Genomic DNA, 22,719 nt, shown 5'->3' with positions numbered 1-22,719 from the left:
CCTCTGTAGCCTCCAGTGCCATCGACACTTGTTTAACGGCGCCAGAATCCTTGTTCGGATCGAACATCTGTGGACGCACTGAGGGTGGCAACCCGAATTTGATCGGTGCCGACGCGGTCTGAACGTGTCCGACCAGTTTTGGTGTCGGGGCCTTTTTTGACCAGCCCGCTGTAGCCTTATCCTTGATGCGTCGGAGTGACTCCGACACTTCCTTGGCTATGAATGGACTCTGTTGCGTCGAATCGACAGGGTCCTTAGAGCCAGTCTTTGTGTTGTCCGCAGGTCTCGACCGAGGGTTGATTCCGTCTTTCGGTCCGAGTCTTTTGTGTGTGTCGACTCCTTTAGGCGTCGGCTTTGTTGGTTCGACAGCCTTGACCTTGGTCTTCGGTGCCCCAACTGTCGGTTCGATGACCTTCTTGAGCTTTTCGGCATCGACGGCCATTTTCTGTTTCTTCGGCTCCGAGGGGTTTGAGGCCTTGGAGCCGACCAAAGTTAGTTTCACTTTCGGTTTCGGCTTTTGCAGTGAAACTTTCGGTTTCGACATCTTAGGATCGACCGATGTCGGGTTTGAAACCGATGGCTCTATATCAATGTTCGAAGCCGGGCCTGTATGCGGGGCTGTAGAACGAGACTGTAGATCTTGGGTGAGGCCTAGTGGCGATCCCTCGACCTGAGCCTTATGGAGTGCGTCATCGTTGGCCCCCGTATAGCCGGGTGGGCCTAGCTCCTCGCCTGAGCTATCTTCTACGGCCCCAAGGGCCTCTGCGTCGTCTCCTACCTCTTCTACGACGTTTTCGTCTTCTTCTTGCACCTCTTCGTCTTCGGCGTCATACTCGGAGTCAGGGCCCGAAGCCGGATCGGAGCAGTATTCCTGATCCTCCAGATCAGCGACCTCTTCGTCTTCGGTTCCGAAGATGTTTTCAGGAACAGGCACTGACTTTTTCGACTCTAATCGAGCCGCGCGTCGAATTCGAAGAGTTTTCTTCGACCTGAACCGGGCACAGGCCATACAGTTGGCTTTGTTGTGATCCGGGGACAGGCACTTGTTGCACACCGGGTGGACATCAATGTGCGGGTATTTTGCATTGCAAAGTGGACACCTCTTGAATGGACTTCTTTCCATCGTAGATAGAGATCGGGTCGAGTGTGGAAAGAAAATCGTCTAAGTCCTCGGTGTCCTCTTGAAACGAATGTACCGGTACCGAACGAAACGATACAGACGCTGTTGAAAGCCTTTTGGCTGTGAATAAAGTTTTCCTAACTTGAGCTAAGATAGTAACATCCGAACCCAATGGCGGAAAAAAACAATCTGAGGATGGAGAGGATGCCCATGCGCACTGTAGTCCAGGGGAGGGCCACCTATCTCGTGATACTTCGAAGACTCTTCCAGGACAACAATGTGCAATCATCCGGACCCAACACTAGGCGGCGATCTATGCACAGATATGAATTCAGCAGCCCACATGCCTCGAACATATTATTCCCATTAAACTGTAGGTTGAAGTCCCTTTTCTGAGCCTCTGAGCAAATATCCAAAGATGTACACCACAAATGTTAACCATGAGCAACATGGAGCTCATGGTCATGGCAGTGGTGATGAGAAGGTCCAGGACATTACCAGTTTCTGCTAAGCAGTCTCCTTGCACAAGTCAAGCATACACCTATACTCTTTCTCGGTACACTCTGAGAGCAAGGATGCCTACATGATCAAATGTGTGACAGGAACAGCTATTAGAAAGCAGAGGGGGAACTGGCATTCTCTCAAAGGCCAGGACAGGCTTCAAGATATGAGGGATTGTTGTCACCAGCACAAAGAGGGCTTCATTTTCCGGCAAGGATGCCAGACCTCAAATCAATGCTCTTCCAAAGAATCCAGACCTTTTACTGGTTGCATGCAGGTTGTGGTCTCTTGCACCACTGTCTGGGTCAGTGTTCAGACCCACAAAAGGCGGCCTACATGACACATCCATAGCATTATGACTGATCCCTGTGAGCTAGATGGAATGGCTGGGTGCGGATCTGGGCCCAAAAACTGTATCAGAGTCAGTGGCATATGTAGAGTCAGACTGACTGGAACAGGTCTGGGCTTGGGATCTGCACCAGGGTCAGTGGGAGCTGTACTGTGTTCGATGGGAATAGCACTAGAGCTGGCAGGAGCTACAGTGGAATATGAGGGTATTGTGCAGCATCTTCAGCTTCCTAATACCCACTGAGCATTAAAAACAAAGAATACAGAAAATATAAAGCCTAAGCTCAGGATGGAGGTAAACCTCCACTTGGATCAGGAAGAAGTTGGGAAGGATCTCACAATTTCAGATACAGATAATAGAGGCCAGACAGATCAGATAGGTTTGAGCCGACTGCCAAGGAATCCGCTTTCCTTCAAAGACAGGAAATCCAGGGGGGGGCAGAATACAAGAGACTATCCTGAGGAGGTAGGCTGCAGGGCTGACAGGCTCCTAAGAGTTTTGAGTCAGTGTATGCCACATGGAGAAGGGTGTCAACAATTGCTTCTCTAAGATTTCGCTCGACAAGGACAGTGGCATGGATGTGTACACTTGAACTCAGTGTAACCCCAGTGTTGTTGTGACCTAACTAGAGTGCAGAAGCTGGGCAACTGCTGCAAAAACTGAGTGACATGAGACACAAGGCATATAGCAGAAACAGTGTTACGTTACCCAAGGTGAAAATATCCCGATACTGAACACTGATGTTTATTGTGTAAAAGCTAACAACAACATATTCTTACTGGTTTGCTATCGGGCAATGGACATTTTATTGAGTGGGAATGCTTATCTAATTACTGGAATATGTGCTAAAACATCGACACTTAACATCTGTAAAATAAGTTATACACAAGATTTCCCAGAGCACTCTGCGAAATCTTGTGTATATATTGTTTTCTACATGTGTGGATAATAGTGGGATAGTCTGGTAACCAACCTCTTGTCCCCTTGGAGCACCATTGGAGACTTGGATGATACTACTTTTCCTGATTGTGCAGAGCGCCCATTAGTTCATGACTGGTTACCATATTTAATGTATCTGTAAAATAAGGATTGCTTCTAATCAAGAAAAATATTCAAAGCAAAAAATATAATACAAAACCCTTAGGAGATTACCTACTGATGGTACGTAGTGTACTGGTGGGAAAGACAAGGTATGGACACAGGAGACATTCTGTTTTTGAATAGGATGCAGGAAATACCATGGCTAGGGAAGGTTAACTACATATATGTATGCACCAGGATGCTTTCTAAGGGGTAGATGAAAAGTTAAATGTAGGGTTAGAGACCAGTCACTCAAAAAGCAAATGGAATGTTGGCTCAAATATGCCTTGTAACTGAATATTAGGACTGGTGCTGGCAAAAACACTGGACAGGATTCTGAATGTACACAAAGACAAGACGCTACAAAGTCACAATTAAAGCTAAAGTATGGACACAATAGATTGGCTTTTACAAATCAGTGCAAAAACGGTTATGTTGTGCAACGTTTGCCAATATGTACTACAGATGGTTACTGATTTGAATTGTCCACACCTTGTCCAGGTACATAAATTAAAAACTGAAGTCTGTATAAATGCACTTTACAAATTGTTGTTCAATATGTTGTATAAAGGTACTTTACAAACATCAATGCATTAACACAACAATAATTAAAATGAAAACAGACTATAAAACAACAAGTAAAGGGAAAAGAAACAAAAGAAAGGGGCAATACACTTACCGTTTCATCAGTACAGATGGAGTGCACCTGTGTCCCAAACATAACAGATGTGAAGATGAGAAAAAGAAGGCCCTCAAAACATAAAAGGATGAGCAGGATTACTGTTGTTGGTGGGGAGAAAGAACTGCATGCTGGAAAAAACATACAAGACATGTAAACATAGGGAGCACAACATTATATAAACAAAACTTTAACAAATGTTGATGGGTGGTCCAAATAACTGATGAAAAACAACTTGGAGGGCTTACAATTTTATCAAGTTTCTCAAACAAATTAAAAGCCTGCCATAATTATTTAGATTGGAAAACCATAAAGTGAGGTACACTGTAAGTAGTAAATCTCACTCCCTGCAGAAAGTCAGTTACATATGTACAGCTTCACTCGTCTTTTATGAGTTCAACAGAAACACTTCAAAAAAAAAAAAAATAGCAACATTGAACTTACAAAAAACACTATTTTTGTGGAATTTTGGAAGCACGCTAACCAGCAAAGTGGAATCCACATTAATGTATTAGCCTACACATAAAAAAATGGTACAAATGAACGAGTGGGATGGACCCTTTGACAGAAACAACAAAGTGATGAAGGGAAGGCTTGAATGAAGCTCGGCCACTGGTGATTGCTTAGGCTGCGTTTCAGTACATCATTTTTTTGCCCACTATGCAACTCTAGATAGAGACCAGTCATATGCAAAACAGACTTGGCTATGCTCCAATAGAAACAGTACAGTTTTAAGTGCCACCTCAAGTCCCCTCGATATGGGAACACAAGCAACCCCATGTCCTGTTTCAGCCTACTTAGGTCATGTCTGACAGTACACAGGCCTCACCTGTTCTTTTTGCAGCAGGCTCCCTACGTGTGATCTGTATGCCCAGATGTGGATCCTGTGCTCATTGTGCCTCATGATTAAAGCTATACTTCAATGATGAGGTCTACGTAAGCAGACAATATCTTGGGGATTGACAGCTGATGCTGGCAAATGTCAGAACCCCTTTCTGAGAGTCACAGGGCTAGCAGGGCCTACTGGGCTCAATCGTGGAGGTGGAGCCCTTTTACCAGAGATATTTCGATCCGTGACTTACTGCGAGCCCTGCGCCATTGGGCCAAGTACCCCTTCAACTCTTGACTCACAGTGGCAGCAGATGATACCAAAAGTTATTCTGATCCCTCACGTAGGTCGCTGGCAGTTTCTCAGCTTTCGATGCTTTACTCTGGGCTACGGGTGCATGGATCAAAACCAGCAGTGTCTTTTTGGTGACACGTTGAGCATGACAAAGTCCCTCCCTCTCCGCATAGGGTGCACCAGTCAACAGCTGTTGCTCTTCACAGCAGCCCCATCTGGCATATGGGTTGATCGACTTTCGTCTGCACAAGGGTAACGGCTCGTTTGGTGCAATAGCAGATTCTTTCACTGTATCTTCCTTCACAGTGGCCCCCTTCTGGCATATGGGTACATTGACTTTAGCCTGCACATGGGCAACAGCCCAATTATAGCAATAGCTGTTTTTAAGGTCTTGCCAGCGTGGGCTGCGCACATGCGCAGTCTCGCTGGCGACATTTTATGTTTTTTTAGTAGCTTTGAGTATCGGGCTTAAAGCCCCGCCCCTCTTTCCAATTGGCCGGCGTCACCGTTTATGCTAAACGGTGGATAGCCACTGGGAAAGAGCTTTCGGTGACGTGCACTTTTCTCTTTGTCAGACGGCCCACTTGGATGGGCTCGTCTGACTTCCGTGTGCATCGCAAAAGGATTCTTATCTTTATGGGGCCATGTGTTTCAAACACATGGCCCCATAAAGCTAAGAGATCGATGCTTTGATGCTTGTTATGGTATGCTGGCCTGAAAGCGAGGACGCACAGTTTTCTACAATGTAGGGGGAGGCCTAGCAGCTAGTAATTTACGCTGCTGGCATCGATTTTTTTACATGCCAATGTCATGGCTAGGTGGGTGTGTTCGGGGAGGGAGTTATTTAAAAGCTGGGCTCAGATCTGCTCACTTGGGGAGGACAGCGCTCGACAAGAAACATAGTAATCGGGAGCACGTGTGTTAGGAGGCATGTCTTTCTGATAGTCCTTAGAGACTACAAAAATGTGTGACGTTTGTTCTTAGAAATGTAACAAGAACGAATATACGTAATGTGTTCTGTAAAGTGATTTGAAAGTGATGCATGTTTATTATTGAGGATTAAAGAGCATAGGGTTCATTGCAGCTCGCCTTGCCCGCACGTCACAGCGCCTTCCCTGGACCCCGTGCTGAGTGCCCCCCTGAGTCATACATCCATCCTGTCAGAGGGATTGCGCCATCTCTTCACACTGCTGCTTTTCTCTACTTCTTGCCAACAGAAGTACTCACTCTCTACTACTCTGTAATCTCTACTCACTCTTACTACTCTCTAATCTCTACTGCTCACTCTCTACTTACCCTACTACTCTCTACTCACCCTACTACTCTCTACTCACTCTCTACTACTCACTCTCTACTACTCACTCTCTACTACTCACTCTCTACTACTCACTCTCTACTACTCACTCTCTACTTCTCACTCTCTACTTCTCACTCTCTACTTCTCACTCTCTACTTCTCACTCTCTACTTCTCACTCTCTACTTCTCACTCTCTACTTCTCACTCTCTACTTCTCACTCTTTACTGCTACAAGACTTGATTGTTTGAAGCTCACACATTGCCGAATTACATATTTCATAGAAGAGGTGATTGGAAGATTGAATCCCTTTCCCCCGAAATTGATACCATAGATTGGCTCACTTAATCATCGTCGTTTGTTTGTCTATCTTGAACTTTTGATCAGTGTGACTCTCGCAATTACTGCTTGTGGATTTGACTCCATACTCACGATAAGGCTTTATCGTGGAACTATTGATTTTAAAAGGGTCATACGTATACGCAATATCTACTGTCCTGAAGATGGTCTGACGGATTGACGCCACCGAGACCGAAACGTCGACTTTAACATCTATTTCTGAGATATTTGCAGATCTTTAGTGACCATTATTTTCATAAGGAAATATGTAATTATCAATTTCGTTGGTATAGATGTTCTTCATGATTTGTGGGGTTAATTTGATTTTACCTCTTTTCATGATTTGTTGCTGATTTAATTTTCAATTTTGTGCTCCTTTTTAATGAATAATTGATATATAAAAAATTTACTTTTCCAAACAAATAACATACTCTCATGTTTTTGTGTTCTTGAATTGGATTCACTGTTGTCATAGGACCATTGGGTGGATGTTCTTATGAGACTCACCTTCAGAAATACATTTTTTAGAACAGTCACTTATTGAACTTTCCTGAAATAAAATCCCTTGTAGGCGCTTTTTACTTAAAATAGTTCAGTTGCCCAAGCCTCCAAGGGTATATTGGGTTTCCTACTATCTACACTGCTTGACAGTTGAGCATTTGGGACTTTCAAACTCCACTTTATATAATCCATTTCAAGACACACATATGATTAAGATTGTCATGCTTTGAAACTCGTGTTGCAGGGTGTACTTCCTTTGATGTACATATTCCTTTGCTCTGTTCCCTGCCCAGGAGGCAGTCTGTCACAGCAGGAGCAACTCCGGCCCAGATAGCCCCAGAACACAGGCTATGGGAGTTACTTGTGGGTGATACCTAAATGTCAGCATCACTGATATATGTCTAACAAACGTTTACAAAGGCCCCCTGTTTCACTCTTTATGATTACCTCAATCCCTTCCTTGCGGCGCAAATTTTCGCGCTGTGCGGGCAATTTGAATAGTCGGCGGGATTCGACGGTCCCCGTCATGAGCATGCAAGGGGTTAAAAGCCAAATATCTTTCCTAAGATGTGCCCATGCCCCACAGATCAGTGAATTTTTAGAATGAACTAGCCCTTTTAAGGTGTACAGGACAGTAACGGCACCAATGTCCAAAAATCCGCACCAGGGATCCCGATTATCCTCGCAGCTTGGGGACTAAGAATAGAGGTGCACATCTGTCATCATGCAAGGGACTTTTCCGTCCCAACAACAGACATGTGCTTCTCAGTGGAATGCAGGGGTTTTGGTATAGCAGGTCATATCTAAGCATCCATGGGAGGACTTCCATAGCAATATTGCAGGATATGTGATGAGTCACTTTGGTAAGCACACAGGAAGATGCTCAACTCTCTTCCTGTCATCCCCTGACCGAGTAAAGTTTTTTTCCTGTGAACAAAGACATGATTAATCTTTTTTGTTTGGATAGGTATTTATTTAGGATTTAAAAAACTTTAGTATTCAGTAGAGAGTTTAGATGCTTACAATACCATCACAATGCTAGCTATTTGTCTATTATAGGATTATCACAGTTTACATTATGCATACATTGTATACTGCGTCACAATCTACTTGCATACATGGATTTGCAGTAGAAAGAACTAATAACTGTATATAAACACATTGCAAGAAGTACCCACAACATGTAACATGTGGAAGAAACAACTATGTGACCTCGACTGAGTGCAGTATAGTGCCAATGAAAATTATTAGGATGGAGGAGAAGGTTACTTAGTGTAGGAACGTCGAGGAAAACCTTTGCCATTGTAGGCGTAGGGGGTATGCAAGAGTAGGGCAGAAGGAGCAGTTCACCTCTATACTAGGGCGTGACATCGTCAGTGTGCGTGTTTCCCCGGTCTGCGCAAGCCACCAGTATCCTATATATATTCAGGAGTGGGCACCTACTTGTCTGGCCTCTACCACCTCCAAGTATTTCTGCCAATTCGGACGGTTGGAATTGGCCGAGTAGTGCAATGCCTCCTGTTCCGCTAAAATGTCAGCATGTCCGTCGGAAAGCCATAACTTGATGGGCGATTGTTAGACTTGGCATCATTTGGCGTGTTTCCCCAGTCTTTTTGCTTTCGGATCTCCTGGTTTTTCTTTTGCTGGTTTAGTATCTCTGTGCACTTTCACTGCTGTCCAGTGCAAGTGCTCCCATTGTAAATTGGATTATGGATTGGTGCTTCGATGATTGGCATATTTGATTTACTGGTAAGTCCCTGGTAAAGCGCAGCGAGAGTGCCAGGGCCTCTAAATCAAATGCTGCTAGTGGGCCAGCAACACTGATTGTGAAAACCACACAAGCAGCCTTTCAAAGGTTCTCAGACCTGCCACTGCAGTGTCTGCGTGCAGTATTTACTGCCATGTTCACCCACTTGCCAAACTCTAACCTTCCATTTTATTACATGTGTCACACCTAAGGAAGGCCCAAGGTACACCTACGGGCATGATGCAGTCAGTGTATGTGAATGGTAGGACATGTCCTGGTGTGTGTGATATGTCCTAATATTGAACTACAGTGTAATTAGTTTTTCAATTTTGAAAGGCTATCTGTCCCATACGATAGAATGGGGAATACTCTGAAATATTTTACGAGTATATCTTCTCATTGGGACAAGATAGAGAAACAGAGTTTAGTATGCCTGAACTCAGAATGTAGAAATGTGTCTTTTAGTAAAGATGATTTTTATGTTCTGTGTTTGAAAATACCACTTTTAGAAAATAGGTATTTTCTTGCTTACTGTTGGACCCGGCCTCATGGTGTGGTCCTACCTCTCCCGCATGGCGGGCCCCGGACGACATCCGCCCTCCTCCGGGCCTCGGGCGGCCCATTCTGCCTGACCCTGCACGCCCCAACACCACCGATCCGGCTACCATCCCGGACCCCCATCATCGGCCTGGCCCCAGCGTAGGCCCCTCACGACCTAAGCACGAGGCCGGACCCGACTCCATCTTGGGCCCACCACGTCACGACCGCGTGGCCTCGGCCCCAGCGAAACCCAGACATCGAGGCACCAAGATCCACCCAGGTGGTCGAGTGGCCACTCGACAGATCCGGAGGGAGAGGAGTTTCGATGGCCCTCCAGCTGTCCCCGGACGCCTGGTATCGATCGCCCTCCGGCCTCCCTGGGCGCTGGCTCCACCCCCCTGCTGGGTGTCTAGACACCATCATCTCGGCCCCTCTGGCCCCCAGGCGCGAGGGTCCGGACATCAAAGGACCTCCGTCCTATATCTGGGCCCGCCCCGGAGTAGGACGCCAGTTGTATCCTGGACTGGAAGCCCTGCTGACGCTGTCACGGCCGACACCAGACGAACTCATCCGTAACCCGACGACTATCTGAGAGCCTGCTGGCGCTGCCGCGGCCTACCTTGCTGAAACCTCCGAGAGCCTGCGCTGGCGCTGCCGCGGCCTACCTTGCTGAAACATCCGAGAGCCTGCTGGCGCTGCCGCGGCCTACCTTGCTGAAACCTCTAAGAGCCTGCTGGCGCTGCCGCGGCCTACCTTGCTGAACCATCTGAGAGCCTGCTGGCGCTGCCGCGGCCTACCTTGCTGAACCATCTGAGAGCCTGCTGGCGCTGCCGCGGCCTACCTTGCTGAACCGTCTGTTAGCCTGCTGGCGCTGCCGCGGCTCGACCTCTCGGAACCCCCCGGCTCGAGGATTGAGAGCTGTGCGTAGGGTATCCCGTCCTCCGCCCAGAGTAAGACTGTCCCGCTACCTTACCCCCCTTTACGAGACTTTACAGATCCCTCGATCTGCTTGTACATACTACTAAGAACCCGCAACCTTTTACTAGTTATAAAAGCTTAAGAACTTGACCTCTTGTGTGGTGTCCATCTGTAGTGTTGTGATTACTCTGCTGTACGATCCTAGGAGAGGACCCTCATTCAGGAGGCCTCTCAGTAAACGCTCGGCTCCTTCTCGACGGAGGGGTGGACCTAGGGGTGGTCAGTCAGACATCTTCTGCCTCCCCCGGGTCGCCTTTCTAACATTGGTGGCAAGCGCTGGGATCCGAGCCCACGCAGATCGTACAGAGAGTGATTCACTCACTACCCAGAAAAACCCACTGCGACCATGAGCACAGAATTCCAGAAGGAGAAAATGGAAGACTACAGTCACAAGGAACTGAAGCAATTCTGCAAAGATCTAGGCATCGCTACCACTGGCTTAAGCACCAAAGAAGATTTCAAATCGGCCCTGCAGGCCTGGGTGGACGCCGGGGAGGCGCCACCCCCGAGGAAAGATAACCCGGGCCCGAACGGAGGCCCAGAGGCTCAGCTGAACCCAGCGGGAGAGAGACCCGCAAACCCAAACCCGGGCCTCTCCCCCGAAGACGCCCGAGAACGAGAGAGGAACCGGCTCCACGAGTTGGAGCTGGCTCGACTCAAACAAGAAGGAGAGATCCAACTGGCAGAACGGAAGCTAGCCCTCGAGCAGCTACGGCTAGAAGGAGACCTGGAAGAAAAGCGAAGACAAAGAGACCTCGAGGAGAAGAAACTCATGCTCGAGCACGAGCGCGTCCTCAAAGAACTAGAATTTAAAACCAAGGCAGGCGAGACTACCACCTCCGGGAGTAAGACCTCACCTCCCCCAGGGGACACGAAGGTGCACATCCCCAAGGATGTCGTCAAAGAGTACTATAAGAACGACGACATCCAGCAGTGGTTCAAAGCTTACGAGGTCGCCATGGCCGCCCATCGAGTACCCCTCAGGGACTGGGGTGCCGGCCTGTGGGGGAAGTTTATCAACGAAGGGAGAGACGCCCTGCTGGAGCTCCCCGATGCCGAGAGGACCTCGTACGAGCACATGAAGACCGCCCTCCTCACTCGCTACGGACTCACCCCCGAGATGTACCGGCAGCGATTCCGAGACTGCAAAAAAATCCCCGGTACCACGTGGGTAGAATACGTGAACTATTACAGTAGAGCCTTCGAGGGGTGGACTCGGGGCTGCCAGGTCACCACCTACCAGCAGTTGGTCGACCTCATTCTATGGGAACACCTGTCCAATAACTGTTTCGTCGAACTCCGGCAGCACCTCCTCGACAGCAAATTGACTGAGCCACGAAAACTCGCTGTCGAGGCAGACCGATGGGCCAGCACCCGAGTTCCCCGGAACATGATGGGAGATTACGGCCGGGGGTCCCTGGGGAACCGCCCACGAGGTGGCGGAGTAGGCCAGAGCCGGGGTCGAGACACCCCCCAGGGGTCATCCCCTACCTCCACGTCACCGTCCCTGGCCCGGAGAGGGGCCCCCCCAGCCAGGCCGGGGCCCCGCCCAAACGTTACGTGCCACAGATGCCAGCGACAGGGGCATTATGCGAATGACCCCCTCTGCCCGATGAACCAGCGACCCGGCACCACCGGGCCCCCAGCCCGCCAGATCACGGCAGCTGCCCTAGGTGAAGAAAGAAGGGAGGAAGAGGACGACGACCCCGAGCAGGCCGAGTGGGAGCCCGCCGCCATGACCTTAGCCTGCCTGGGTACTCACGACATGATCCCCCGAGGGCCGATCCCCGGCAACACCCAGAAGTACCGCCAGTGGGTCACCATCAACGGTCGCCGGACCGAAGCCCTCCGTGACACTGGGTCCAGCGTGACAGCGGTCCGCTGCCATCTGGTGACCCCAGAACAGATCCTTCCTAACGTCCTGTGTCCAGTCCGATCCGCAGATAACTCCGAAACTATGTGTCAGATGGCCCGCATCCCCTTCGAGTGGGGGGGGAGTGTCGGGCGTGCTGAAAGTGACTGTCCGCGACGATGCCCCCGTGGACTGCCTCCTTGGGAACGACCTGGAAAGTTCCCCCTGGGCCGGCGTCGAACGAAGAGAGCACCTGGGGATGCTAGGCCTTCCCGAGTGGGTCTGTGCGACTACCCGCTCCATGTCCGCCCGAGCCTCCGCCCCAGCGGGGGAAGCTCCAACAGAGGAGCCAGAATGGCCCGCACCTCCGCCGCCCGTCGTCCCCGAGGACGCCGACACCGGGCCCGGCCCCCAAGGGCCCGACCAAGAAGATCTCACCGAGGTCGACCGCCTCCCGGAGCTCGCTCAATGGCGCCAAGAAGGTGGCCCCACCCGCGAACAGTTCCGGCAGGAACAGAAAACCTGCCCCTCCCTCGAGGGGATGCGACGGCAAGCCGCTACGAAGCCGCCGGAGACCCCGCGGGGTCCCACTGGGTCTACTGGGACAACGACCTCCTTTACAGTGAGCAGAAGATTGCCGAGCTAGGGGCCGGTCGGGTGCTGGTTGTACCCCTCCGGTTCAGAGACTTCCTCCTGAACTTAGCACATGATGTGCCCCTCTCCGGGCACCTGGGCCAGGACAAAACTTACAGCCGCCTGGTGACCCATTTCTACTGGCCAAAAATGCGAACTGATGTACAGAACCACTGCAGGACCTGCCCGACCTGTCAAGCCAGCGGGAAGAGCGGGGGGAAAGTCAAAGCCCCGCTCCAGCCGTTCCCTGTGGTAACCACCCCCTTTGAGCGAGTGGGAATAGACATCGTAGGACCCCTGGATCCTCTCACCTCGCAGGGGCACCGTTTTATCCTCGTCCTGGTGGACCATGCCACCCGCTATCCTGAGGCCATCCCTCTCCGAAAAATCACGGCCCCCGTGGTGGGCCGAGCCCTCATGAGCATCTTCTCCCGAGTCGGCTTCCCCCGAGAAGTCGTGAGTGATCGGGGGTCCAACTTCATCTCGAAGCATATGCGGTCCCTATGGCAACAGTGCGGGGTCGCATGTAAGTTCACCACCCCGTATCATCCCCAGGGAAATGGACTAGTGGAACGCTTTAACAGGACACTGAAGGGAATGATCAAGGGCCTAGAAGAGCCCCTCCGGCGCAAATGGGATGTCCTGCTGCCCTGCCTCCTGTTCGCCTACCGAGAGGTACCCCAGAAATCCCTGGGGTTCAGCCCATTCGAACTCTTGTACGGACACCCGGTTCGAGGCCCCCTTAGCCTGGTCAAGGAAGGCTGGGAGACAGCAGTCCGAGATGCCCCACCGGATGTCTACCGGTACCTCCTGACCCTCCGCAATCAGACTCGGAAGTTCAGGGAACTTGCCGAGGCCAACCTGGAAGCCAGTCAGGAGGAGATGAAACGCTGGTATGACCAGAACGCCTCGTCCATCGAGTTCGAGCCGGGCCAGCAAGTCTGGGTCATGTCCCCGGTTGAACCGTGTGCCCTCCAGGACAAATGGACGGGGCCCTTCAAGGTGGTGGAGCGCAAGAGCCCCGTCACCTACCTGGTAGACATGGAGTCCCCCAGGAACCCCCTCCGGGTTCTACACGCTAACCGGCTCAAGCCGCACTTTGCACGCACCGAACTGAGCCTGCTGCTGGCGACCGATGACGGAGCTGAAGACGACTCCGAGCCCCTACCAGATCTCCTCAGCACCACCGAGAAAGACGGCTCCTTCGAAGGGGTCCGGCTCTCCTCTACCCTGACCCCAGAACAGCAACAAGACTGTCGGAAGCTGCTGGGGCAGTTTGCGGATCTGTTTTCCCTCACGCCGGGGGTCACCCGGTGGTGTGTCCACGATGTGGACACCGGAGATAGCCCCCCTGTGAAACAACGAGCTTTTCGAGTGCCCGACCGGGTTCGGGCCTGCATCCAATCCGAGGTGGCCAAGATGCTGGCCCTGGGGGTAGTCGAACCCTCCAACAGTCCCTGGGCCAGTCCCGTTGTCCTGGTCCCGAAAGCTGCTTCCCCCGGAGCAGCGCCCGAGCTCCGGTTCTGTGTTGACTACCGGGGACTGAATGCCGTCACCAGGACCGACGCCCATCCCATCCCCAGGGCGGATGAACTGATCGATCGCCTCGGGCCGCCAGATACCTCAGCACCTTCGATCTCACGGCGGGGTATTGGCAGATCGCCCTTACCCCTGGTGCACAAGAACGATCGGCATTCTCGACACCAGATGGCCACTATCACTTCAAAGTAATGCCCTTCGGCATGAAAAATGCACCGGCCACCTTCCAGAGACTAGTGAACCAGGTGCTGGCCGGACTAGAGGAATACAGCGCCGCTTATCTCGATGACATTGCGGTGTACAGCCTTCACTGGGATGAGCACCTGTCCCACCTCTGGGAAGTCCTGACGGCCCTCCGGCGGGCTGGACTAACCATCAAGGCCAGCAAATGCCAGATAGGCCAAGGGTCCGTGACCTATCTAGGACACCAAGTAGGGAGCGGTCAAGTAGCTCCCCTCCAACCAAAGGTAGACGCCATCCGGGCCTGGGAGCCCCCGGTCACCCAGACCGCCGTCCGAGCCTTCCTGGGGCTCACCGGATACTATCGGCGATTTATAAAAGACTACGGGAGCATTGTGGGGCCCCTCACAGAACTGACCTCAAAGAAACTACCCCAGAAGGTGCACTGGACCCCCGCGTGCCAGACAGCCTTTGAGACTTTAAAGACTGCCATGTGCACCGCCCCTGTGCTCCAGGCCCCCGACTACAGCAGAGAGTTTGTAGTCCAAACCGACGCCTCGGAGCACGGCATCGGGGCGGTCCTGTCCCAAGTTAACCCCGAAGGAATCGACCGGCCTGTGGCCTTCATCAGCCGACGCCTCCTGGCAAGAGAACAGCGGTGGAGCACCATCGAGAGGGAGGCCTTTGCCGTGGTGTGGGCCCTCAAGAAGCTCCGGCCCTACCTCTTCGGCACCCACTTCCGAGTCCAGACCGACCACCAGCCCCTGCGGTGGTTAATGCAGATGCGGGGCGAGAACCCGAAACTGCTGCGCTGGTCCATTTCTCTGCAGGGGATGGATTTCACTGTGGAGCATCGCCCCGGCAACGACCACGCCAATGCCGACGGCCTGTCCAGATTCTTCTGCCTCGGCGAGGAGAATCCCCAAGAAAGTGGGTGACTCTCCCCTGCCTTCAGCTGGGGGGGACGCGTGTTGGACCCGGCCTCATGGCGTGGTCCTACCTCTCCCGCATGGCGGGCCCCGGACGACATCCGCCCTCCTCCGGGCCTCGGGCGGCCCATTCTGCCCGACCCTGCATGCCCCAACACCACCGATCCGGCTACCATCCCGGACCCCCATCATCGGCCTGGCCCCAGCGTAGGCCCCTCACGACCTAAGCACGAGGCCGGACCCGACTCCATCTTGGGCCCACCACGTCACGACCGCGTGGCCTCGGCCCCAGCGAAACCCAGACATCGAGGCACCAAGATCCACCCAGGTGGTCGAGTGGCCACTCGACAGATCCGGAGGGAGAGGAGTTTCGATGGCCCTCCAGCCGTCCCCGGACGCCTGGTATCGATCGCCCTCCGGCCTCCCTGGGCGCTGGCTCCACCCCCCTGCTGGGTGTCTGGACACCATCATCTCGGCCCCTCTGGCCCCCAGGCGCGAGGGTCCGGACATCAAAGGACCTCCGTCCTATATCTGGGCCCGCCCCGGAGTAGGACGCCAGTTGTATCCTGGACTGGAAGCCCTGCTGACGCTGTCACGGCCGACACCAGACGAACTCATCCGTAACCCGACGACTATCTGAGAGCCTGCTGGCGCTGCCGCGGCCTACCTTGCTGAACCATCTGAGAGCCTGCTGGCGCTGCCGTGGCCTACCTTGCTGAACCATCTGAGAGCCTGCTGGCGCTGCCGCGGCCTACCTTGCTGAACCATCTGTTAGCCTGCTGGCGCTGCCGCGGCTCGACCTCTCGGAACCCCCCGGCTCGAGGATTGAGAGCTGTGCGTAGGGTATCCCGTCCTCCGCCCAGAGTAAGACTGTCCCGCTACCTTACCCCCCTTTACGAGACTTTACAGATCCCTCGATCTGCTTGTACATACTACTAAGAACCCGCAACCTTTTACTAGTTATAAAAGCTTAAGAACTTGACCTCTTGTGTGGTGTCCATCTGTAGTGTTGTGATTACTCTGCTGTACGATCCTAGGAGAGGACCCTCATTCAGGAGGCCTCTCAGTAAACGCTCGGCTCCTTCTCGACGGAGGGGTGGACCTAGGGGTGGTCAGTCAGACATCTTCTGCCTCCCCCGGGTCGCCTTTCTAACACTTACCCATCCTGTGTGCCTCTGCTGGGTTGTGGATTAACTATCTGGCTTTGGAGGTCCGAGGTCTGGGGATGAGCATTTTCTTTGGACAGCCACTTGGAGGGGGGGTGGGGTTTGAGGTGTGTCTTGCCTCTCCTGGAAAAGTCAGGGCTGGACTGCATTTAGAGTAGTGGCAGGAGATTTCCTTGCACCTGAATAAGCCTGGTCTGCCTTGGACAATGCTGTCTCCACTTCCTGCCGGGAAGCTGGCCCAGAGAGGACCGAACTGGTTAGTGTTGGGCACAGAGACACTCTGCTCTAGAGGACAAAGAGAAATGTAGTATAAATATTGGGACCCAGAACTTTAGCACTTGCTTGGATCAAGGAACCTGCCAAGAAGAAGAGCTGGAAGAATTTCCAGGAGTACTGCCCCTTTGCTGTGTTGTTGCTTTGTTGGGTTGGTCTGCAGTTGCTGCTTCTGCCTTGGGCAGCGAAAGGACTGGTCTGAGCTTTCTTTACTTGTTCTGAGTATATCCAAGGGCTTGAAGAAGAGCTTGCCTCCTGTTCACATAGTCTCAGGGACAGCAAAGTCTTCACTTACCTCTGGGTACCACCTCTGGAAACCTGGGTTTCAGTTGCCATAAAGGGGGAAAGCAGCAGACACCCTCACCGACACCGCTGCTGGCTCAGTGTCCTGAAGGCACTGCCGCACTTCACACCGCAACCCTGGTCTCACCGACGATGAGGACCGCTGCCACCACTGCGACCTGTGGGCACCACACTCTGCACTGCTTCACTTCACTCTGCCGCCCTAGTCTCACCGACAATGTCCCTGCCCGCCGACACCCGTCACTGCACCGTGGTTTGGGGGCACTGCTTGTAAGTTACACAACGCACCGCCCCGTCCCACACTGCAGTCCGGGCCGACCGACGCCAGCTCCGATAAACTGGTATTGTCGATTGCACTGTAACAAAAAACACCTCACTCCGCACCGCAGCCCTAGTCTCACCGACACCGCTGGATGACCGTCACTGAGCCGTTGCCTGCAACGCGACTTGAAGGCACCGCACGCCGCCCGCTACGCTTCACCTCGCAACCGTGACGGTTGCCACAACCAACCGCCCGCAGCGACGCAGTCGGCCAGAACCAAAGGTAGTGTTTATGAGACTGCTGACACTAAAGCCGGTCCGCACCGACGCGGTCAGCCAGAACTGTAGGATTCTGCTGTTTTCAGCACCGTGGTAACACCAGACGGAGTTACTGACTTCAAGGAACTGCATTTTAAAGTCATACTTCAAAGTGCCTATTTTTGATTTCTGTATGTTGGTATTTTATCGTTTTTGTCTTGTTTGCACAGATAAATATTGGTTATTCTACAACTGGTGTGGTGTCCTTTTGTAGTGTTTTCACTACATTACTGTTGCATATTTGCAAATGCTTTATACACTGTCTCTGAGATAAGCCTTACTGCTCGTGCCAAGCTACCAAGGGGGTGAGCAGGGGCTATCTCAGAAGTGTATGCCCCTTCTCCTGACTAGAAGGAAGGGTCCCTATTTGGACAAAGGTACAAACCATTGCCAACTAGAGACCCCCATTTCTAACATTGATGATACAGTGGATTTTCAACTCATTGCTATCCTGCAGTTTGTCATCAAGAGTGCCTGGTCTAGAAACGTATTAGAGGTCTTACGCACTGCTGTACGGGAAGTGATCCCCAAAAGAAAATGTATACCGTCTATGTGTACAGGGAAGAGCCTGGCAGGATTCCATAGTCGTCCGCAAGGCTCTCAAATGTGCAAAGATTTTTAGCAGAGAAAAGGTATCCCCTGGTCGTGAGACCCGCAGTAGTCCAGGTGGTCGTGTCTGGGCTGGAACCTAAGTCTATATAGCATGGAATCACCCATAGGGATAACTCCGCTTCTAGACCAGATAAGTATTCCAGCAAAAACGGGCCATGGACATAAGGATATTCCCGACCTTCTTTGGGATCATTCTCTTTGAGCCCAGTAACCATTCCAACAACTGACGGTTGTGTCACAGCTACCCAGTGCCCCAGTTCCTTTATATTTTGGCCAGCCAACAAGTGCATATGCCACTGTAATTGCGCGGCTTCATGATAATACTCATAATGTGGGGCACCCAAACTGCCTTCCATCAGGGGAGCACATCATTTATTAAGAGATACTGGTTTCCTGCTGTTACCCAATATCAAAGCAATTAAAAATGCCCTTAAGTCCTGAAACATTTTCCATAGAATTGGAATGGGGAGAGCAGCAAAAGAATATAGCAATCTGGGAAGCACCAGCATCTTTGAGAAAGTTATGCTGCCCATAGAGGGAAAGCGGTACCTCAGTACATAATGGTAAAGAGGACCTGCCGCTGGTCATTGCCTTTCCCAGATTGGCATACAGCAAATCCTTTGATGAATGATATACCTGGATGGCCAGATATTTAAAGGAGTCACAAGATCATGGAAGTGGAGTACCTGGGAGTGTCCTACGTTGATCAGGAGACAGTAACGCCATTGGGAATAGTTGGGATTTATCACAATTCACTTTCAAGTCTGATGCATGGCCAAACCAATCCAACAAGACCATAAGATCGGGGAATATCCCTGTCTCTTCCCGTAGATACACCAGTGCATCGTCAGCATACATGGATATTAGGTGCCAATAATGATTTGCTTTATCCCCACCGACCCAACTTATAGCATTTTGTCTGAGTGCGCAAGCTAACGGTTACATCACCAGCACGAAAATAATCAGGGATAGGAGGCAAACTTTCAGGTGCCCGCTTTATGCCAAAAGGGTCAGAAAATGGTGGTTCCAGTTTTTACCCGAGACACTAGCGAGTTATTTAGTAATGAGATCCATGTAAGGAAAATGGGGCCTATTCCTAGCTTGCTAAGCACCGCATTCAGGTAACTCCATCCCAAGGTGTCAAAGGCCTTCTCGGTGTCGAGGTAAAGATATGAATTATCTGACACCAATTTAGACAGTGAGGCCACCACCGGAATGGAGAACTCCATATCAATGCATGCCCACATATAAAATAGCTTAGTCTGCACACACACAAGTCTGGCACATGCACTGGTCACCATTAAGAGACCAGATAATAGTGATTTACCAGAACTAACAGAAAGGCAACTACAGTAGCGTGTACAGAGATGTCAGCATGCAAGCACATAAAAGCCACTTAGCTATTCAATTGTCTAAAAAGAGAACGCTCAGCTGTGAAAAAGTATATTAAGTCAAAGGACATGATGTGGTCAATCCACTCCTGTACCACATGTCGCACAGCACAGCTCACATCTGTACCATTGTGCAATCAAATAAACAAAAGATGGGGGCGGAATTCAGAAGGTTCAACACAATCCGAAGGGTTTTCCCTCCATCTACAAACATACTGTACTCCACCACAGCCACCTCATGTCTTAGGACCTTTAATTCAAGAGGGAGCAAAGCAAAGCTGCAAACAAAAATCCCAGGAAAGCACCGGTCAGAAAAAAGGTGAAAACACCCAGGGACAGAAGCTGTAACATTAAGGTACACAACAGGTCTCCCTTTTACTAAATGCTAAACCTCAACCTTCTTAGCCAGTTCATTTGTGAAATAAAGAGAAAACGGACTGTTGTGTTGTATTCCCAAATCTATTAACATTTTACAAAGTTTATCTTTAATGGTGTGACAACAGATTCTTCAGCAGTCATGGTGTACTCCTAAAATCGAATGAATTAATTCCGCTTCAAAGTGGATGATATTTTTAGAAATGTTAAGACTCTTACTGCGGCAATGATTCCAAATCCAGTCATCAAGTCACGCCCATGAAGCTGAACTGTTTTATTCCTCCTTCTATGGAGAAAGTCAGAAAGCTGATCAAAATGTCAAAAGTAAGGATCGCCTTCCGATCCTTGTCTACCTAGGGTGACTAGCCTAGCAGCAGAAACCATTGCAACAACTTTCCAGCAGATGTGTGTCCCAGATATTTTTCCTATTTGCTGGAAGAAAGCCTCGGTTCTACACCTTTTAACCTGTTGCGTGCGGCCGTTTTTCCCGCTGTGTGCGGCATTTTCATAAATACCATGTTACGTGACGAGCTCACCTTGTCATCCGCACAGGGTAGGTAATGCTGATGACCAGCTGAGCTCGTCATCAGCATGGAAGGGGTTAAAAAAACATCTCTTGATCCCCAGGTTATGAGTAACTATCAACCAATTTCTCGGCTCTTCCAGCAAAACATATTGAGAAAGTGATGAATATGCAATCAGTTGCACACATTTGGAAAAATAACTGTCTGGGCACCACTCAATTTGGCTTCCACTCTGAACACAACACGGAAATGGCTCTGATCAAAGTCACCGTAGATATTGGGATTGCTTTGGACCAAGGAGGAAGAGCTGCTCATGTCCTGCTTGACCTATCAGCAGCCTGTGATACAGTTAATCAGAGACTGCTGATGTACCTTTTGAGTGGAATGGGGGTTTCAGGAGTAGCGGTTAACCTAGGTGATTTTACATCACCTGCATACTCTCTTACTTGTGGGGTTCCACAAGGATCATCACTTAGTCCAACACTTTTTAATATACATGTTACCCCTTTAGCAGAGCTTATAAGATCTTTTGATTTGTCCCTCACATCATATGCAGATGATACACAAATCAGTGTATCGCTTGGCCCATGGGCTTCAGGTTGTGATCGTAGATTCGTTGACTGTATCCAGGCTGTCAGTTTGTGGATGGACAGAAATTGCCGTAAACTTAACTTAGCTAAAACTGAAGTCCTGATCTTTCTGGTCTCCATCCTGGTGGCCATATGAGCTTGGCTCTCCTATTCCCGTGAGGACAGCAAAAAATCTTGAGTGATCTTTAATGATACACTATTTCTGATCAAGATAATGCAATCACGTCAGCAGCATTTTATACGCGCAGGCTTCTGAAGAAGACTTTGCCATTTATTCCTGGCCAATTGCAGAAACTCTCTGTCACTGCTTTAGTGATGCAAATATCGACTATTGCAATGGGCTATATCTTAACGCCTATCTTTCTATAATAAATAAACTGCAATGCTGCAAAATGCAGCAGCCCGGCTTCTGTTCAAAATTGACCAAATATCAGTCCATTTCTAGATTTTTGAGAAAACTGCACTGGCTTCTGGCCAGACAGAGAATTGTTTTTAAAGCGCTCTGCATTACCTTCAAAGCCTTGCATGACCAAGGACCAGCCTTTCTGAGGAAAAGTTTCATTGGTACAGGCCAATGAGGTGCCTTCGCTCAGCATCTGCCAAGTTGGTGACACTGTCCAGATTTCATCGCATGTCATGGGGTGGCAGGGGCTTTGTGCTGGGAGCTTCCAAGGCCTGGAATGCGCTTACACTATACATTGAAATCATGCTCAATTTATTAGCTTTCAGGAAGGGCTTGAAAACATGGCTTTTCTCTGCCCAATAACTGTTACAGTGGGGGGCATCATTCGGTTGGTTCTCAGTTAGCGCCAAGATGCCCTATGGGTGATAGAGCGCTGTATAAAAATAATAACATAGCATAACAATGTACCTTCCTAATAAAATGAAAACAGTGCACTGGTCTGTAGTTCCTACAGTAACATCAACATTGCCCTTTTACATTAGATGGATCTGTATGCTCATTAGGTTTTTCTAGAGGTTTATCACGTGTGGTGAGACAGTTTCGAAGTTCCCAGCCAATGTTTAACAAACACAGGTTGTGGTAGCCAGTACATCGGCAAGCTGATGCAGTGGCTGAGGGGGGTGGGGGGGTCACTATGAAGTTACCTGGTGTGTTTCCTAGGTGATGGAATGTATGTGGAAAAGGAGTTGAGAGAGAGAGAATTTTAAGGGGAGAGCAGTTGATCCTGCAAATAAAGTTACTTCTTTTGAATATACTTTGATGCCTCATGGATTGATTTCCCGAACCTTGCCTGCTTACACTGGTGTAGTCGGCAGGATGGAGAACCCAACATTGTGTGTCTTCACCCAGCACTATCTACAAGCTTCAGTTGGTGAGAGATTTTAAATTGGTTCACAAGGGAAGCTCTTCTACCTTTCCCGATCCACTGCCCACTCCTGTTCCCGTTCCCATTTGGTTACTGCCTCTCTGGCCCTTGATGCCCCTTGCCGCGACTCTGTCCCTAGCCGCGAGGTTTATATTCTTCTGATTTCATTGACAGGCACAGCTGCCTGTCGTCA

The 22,719-nt window shown here is 50.5% G+C and overlaps 1 protein-coding gene across 2 annotated transcripts in view; it reads right to left on the bottom strand.

Annotated features, from left to right (window-relative positions):
- Positions 1-22,719, bottom strand: part of ZDHHC3 (zDHHC palmitoyltransferase 3) — a 122,932-nt gene that overhangs the window by 32,747 nt on the left and 67,466 nt on the right. For both annotated transcript variants that reach the window (XM_078663552.1, XM_078663553.1), the window contains exon 6: positions 3,730-3,860. In XM_078663552.1, the coding sequence (XP_078519678.1) occupies positions 3,730-3,860 (131 nt within the window). The remainder of the gene's footprint in view (positions 1-3,729; positions 3,861-22,719) is intronic.

Source organism: Lissotriton helveticus, chromosome 10 (assembly GCF_964261635.1).
Source record: "Lissotriton helveticus chromosome 10, aLisHel1.1, whole genome shotgun sequence".
NCBI lineage: Eukaryota > Metazoa > Chordata > Amphibia > Caudata > Salamandridae > Lissotriton > Lissotriton helveticus.
This window is presented reverse-complemented; position numbering and strand designations above follow the sequence as displayed.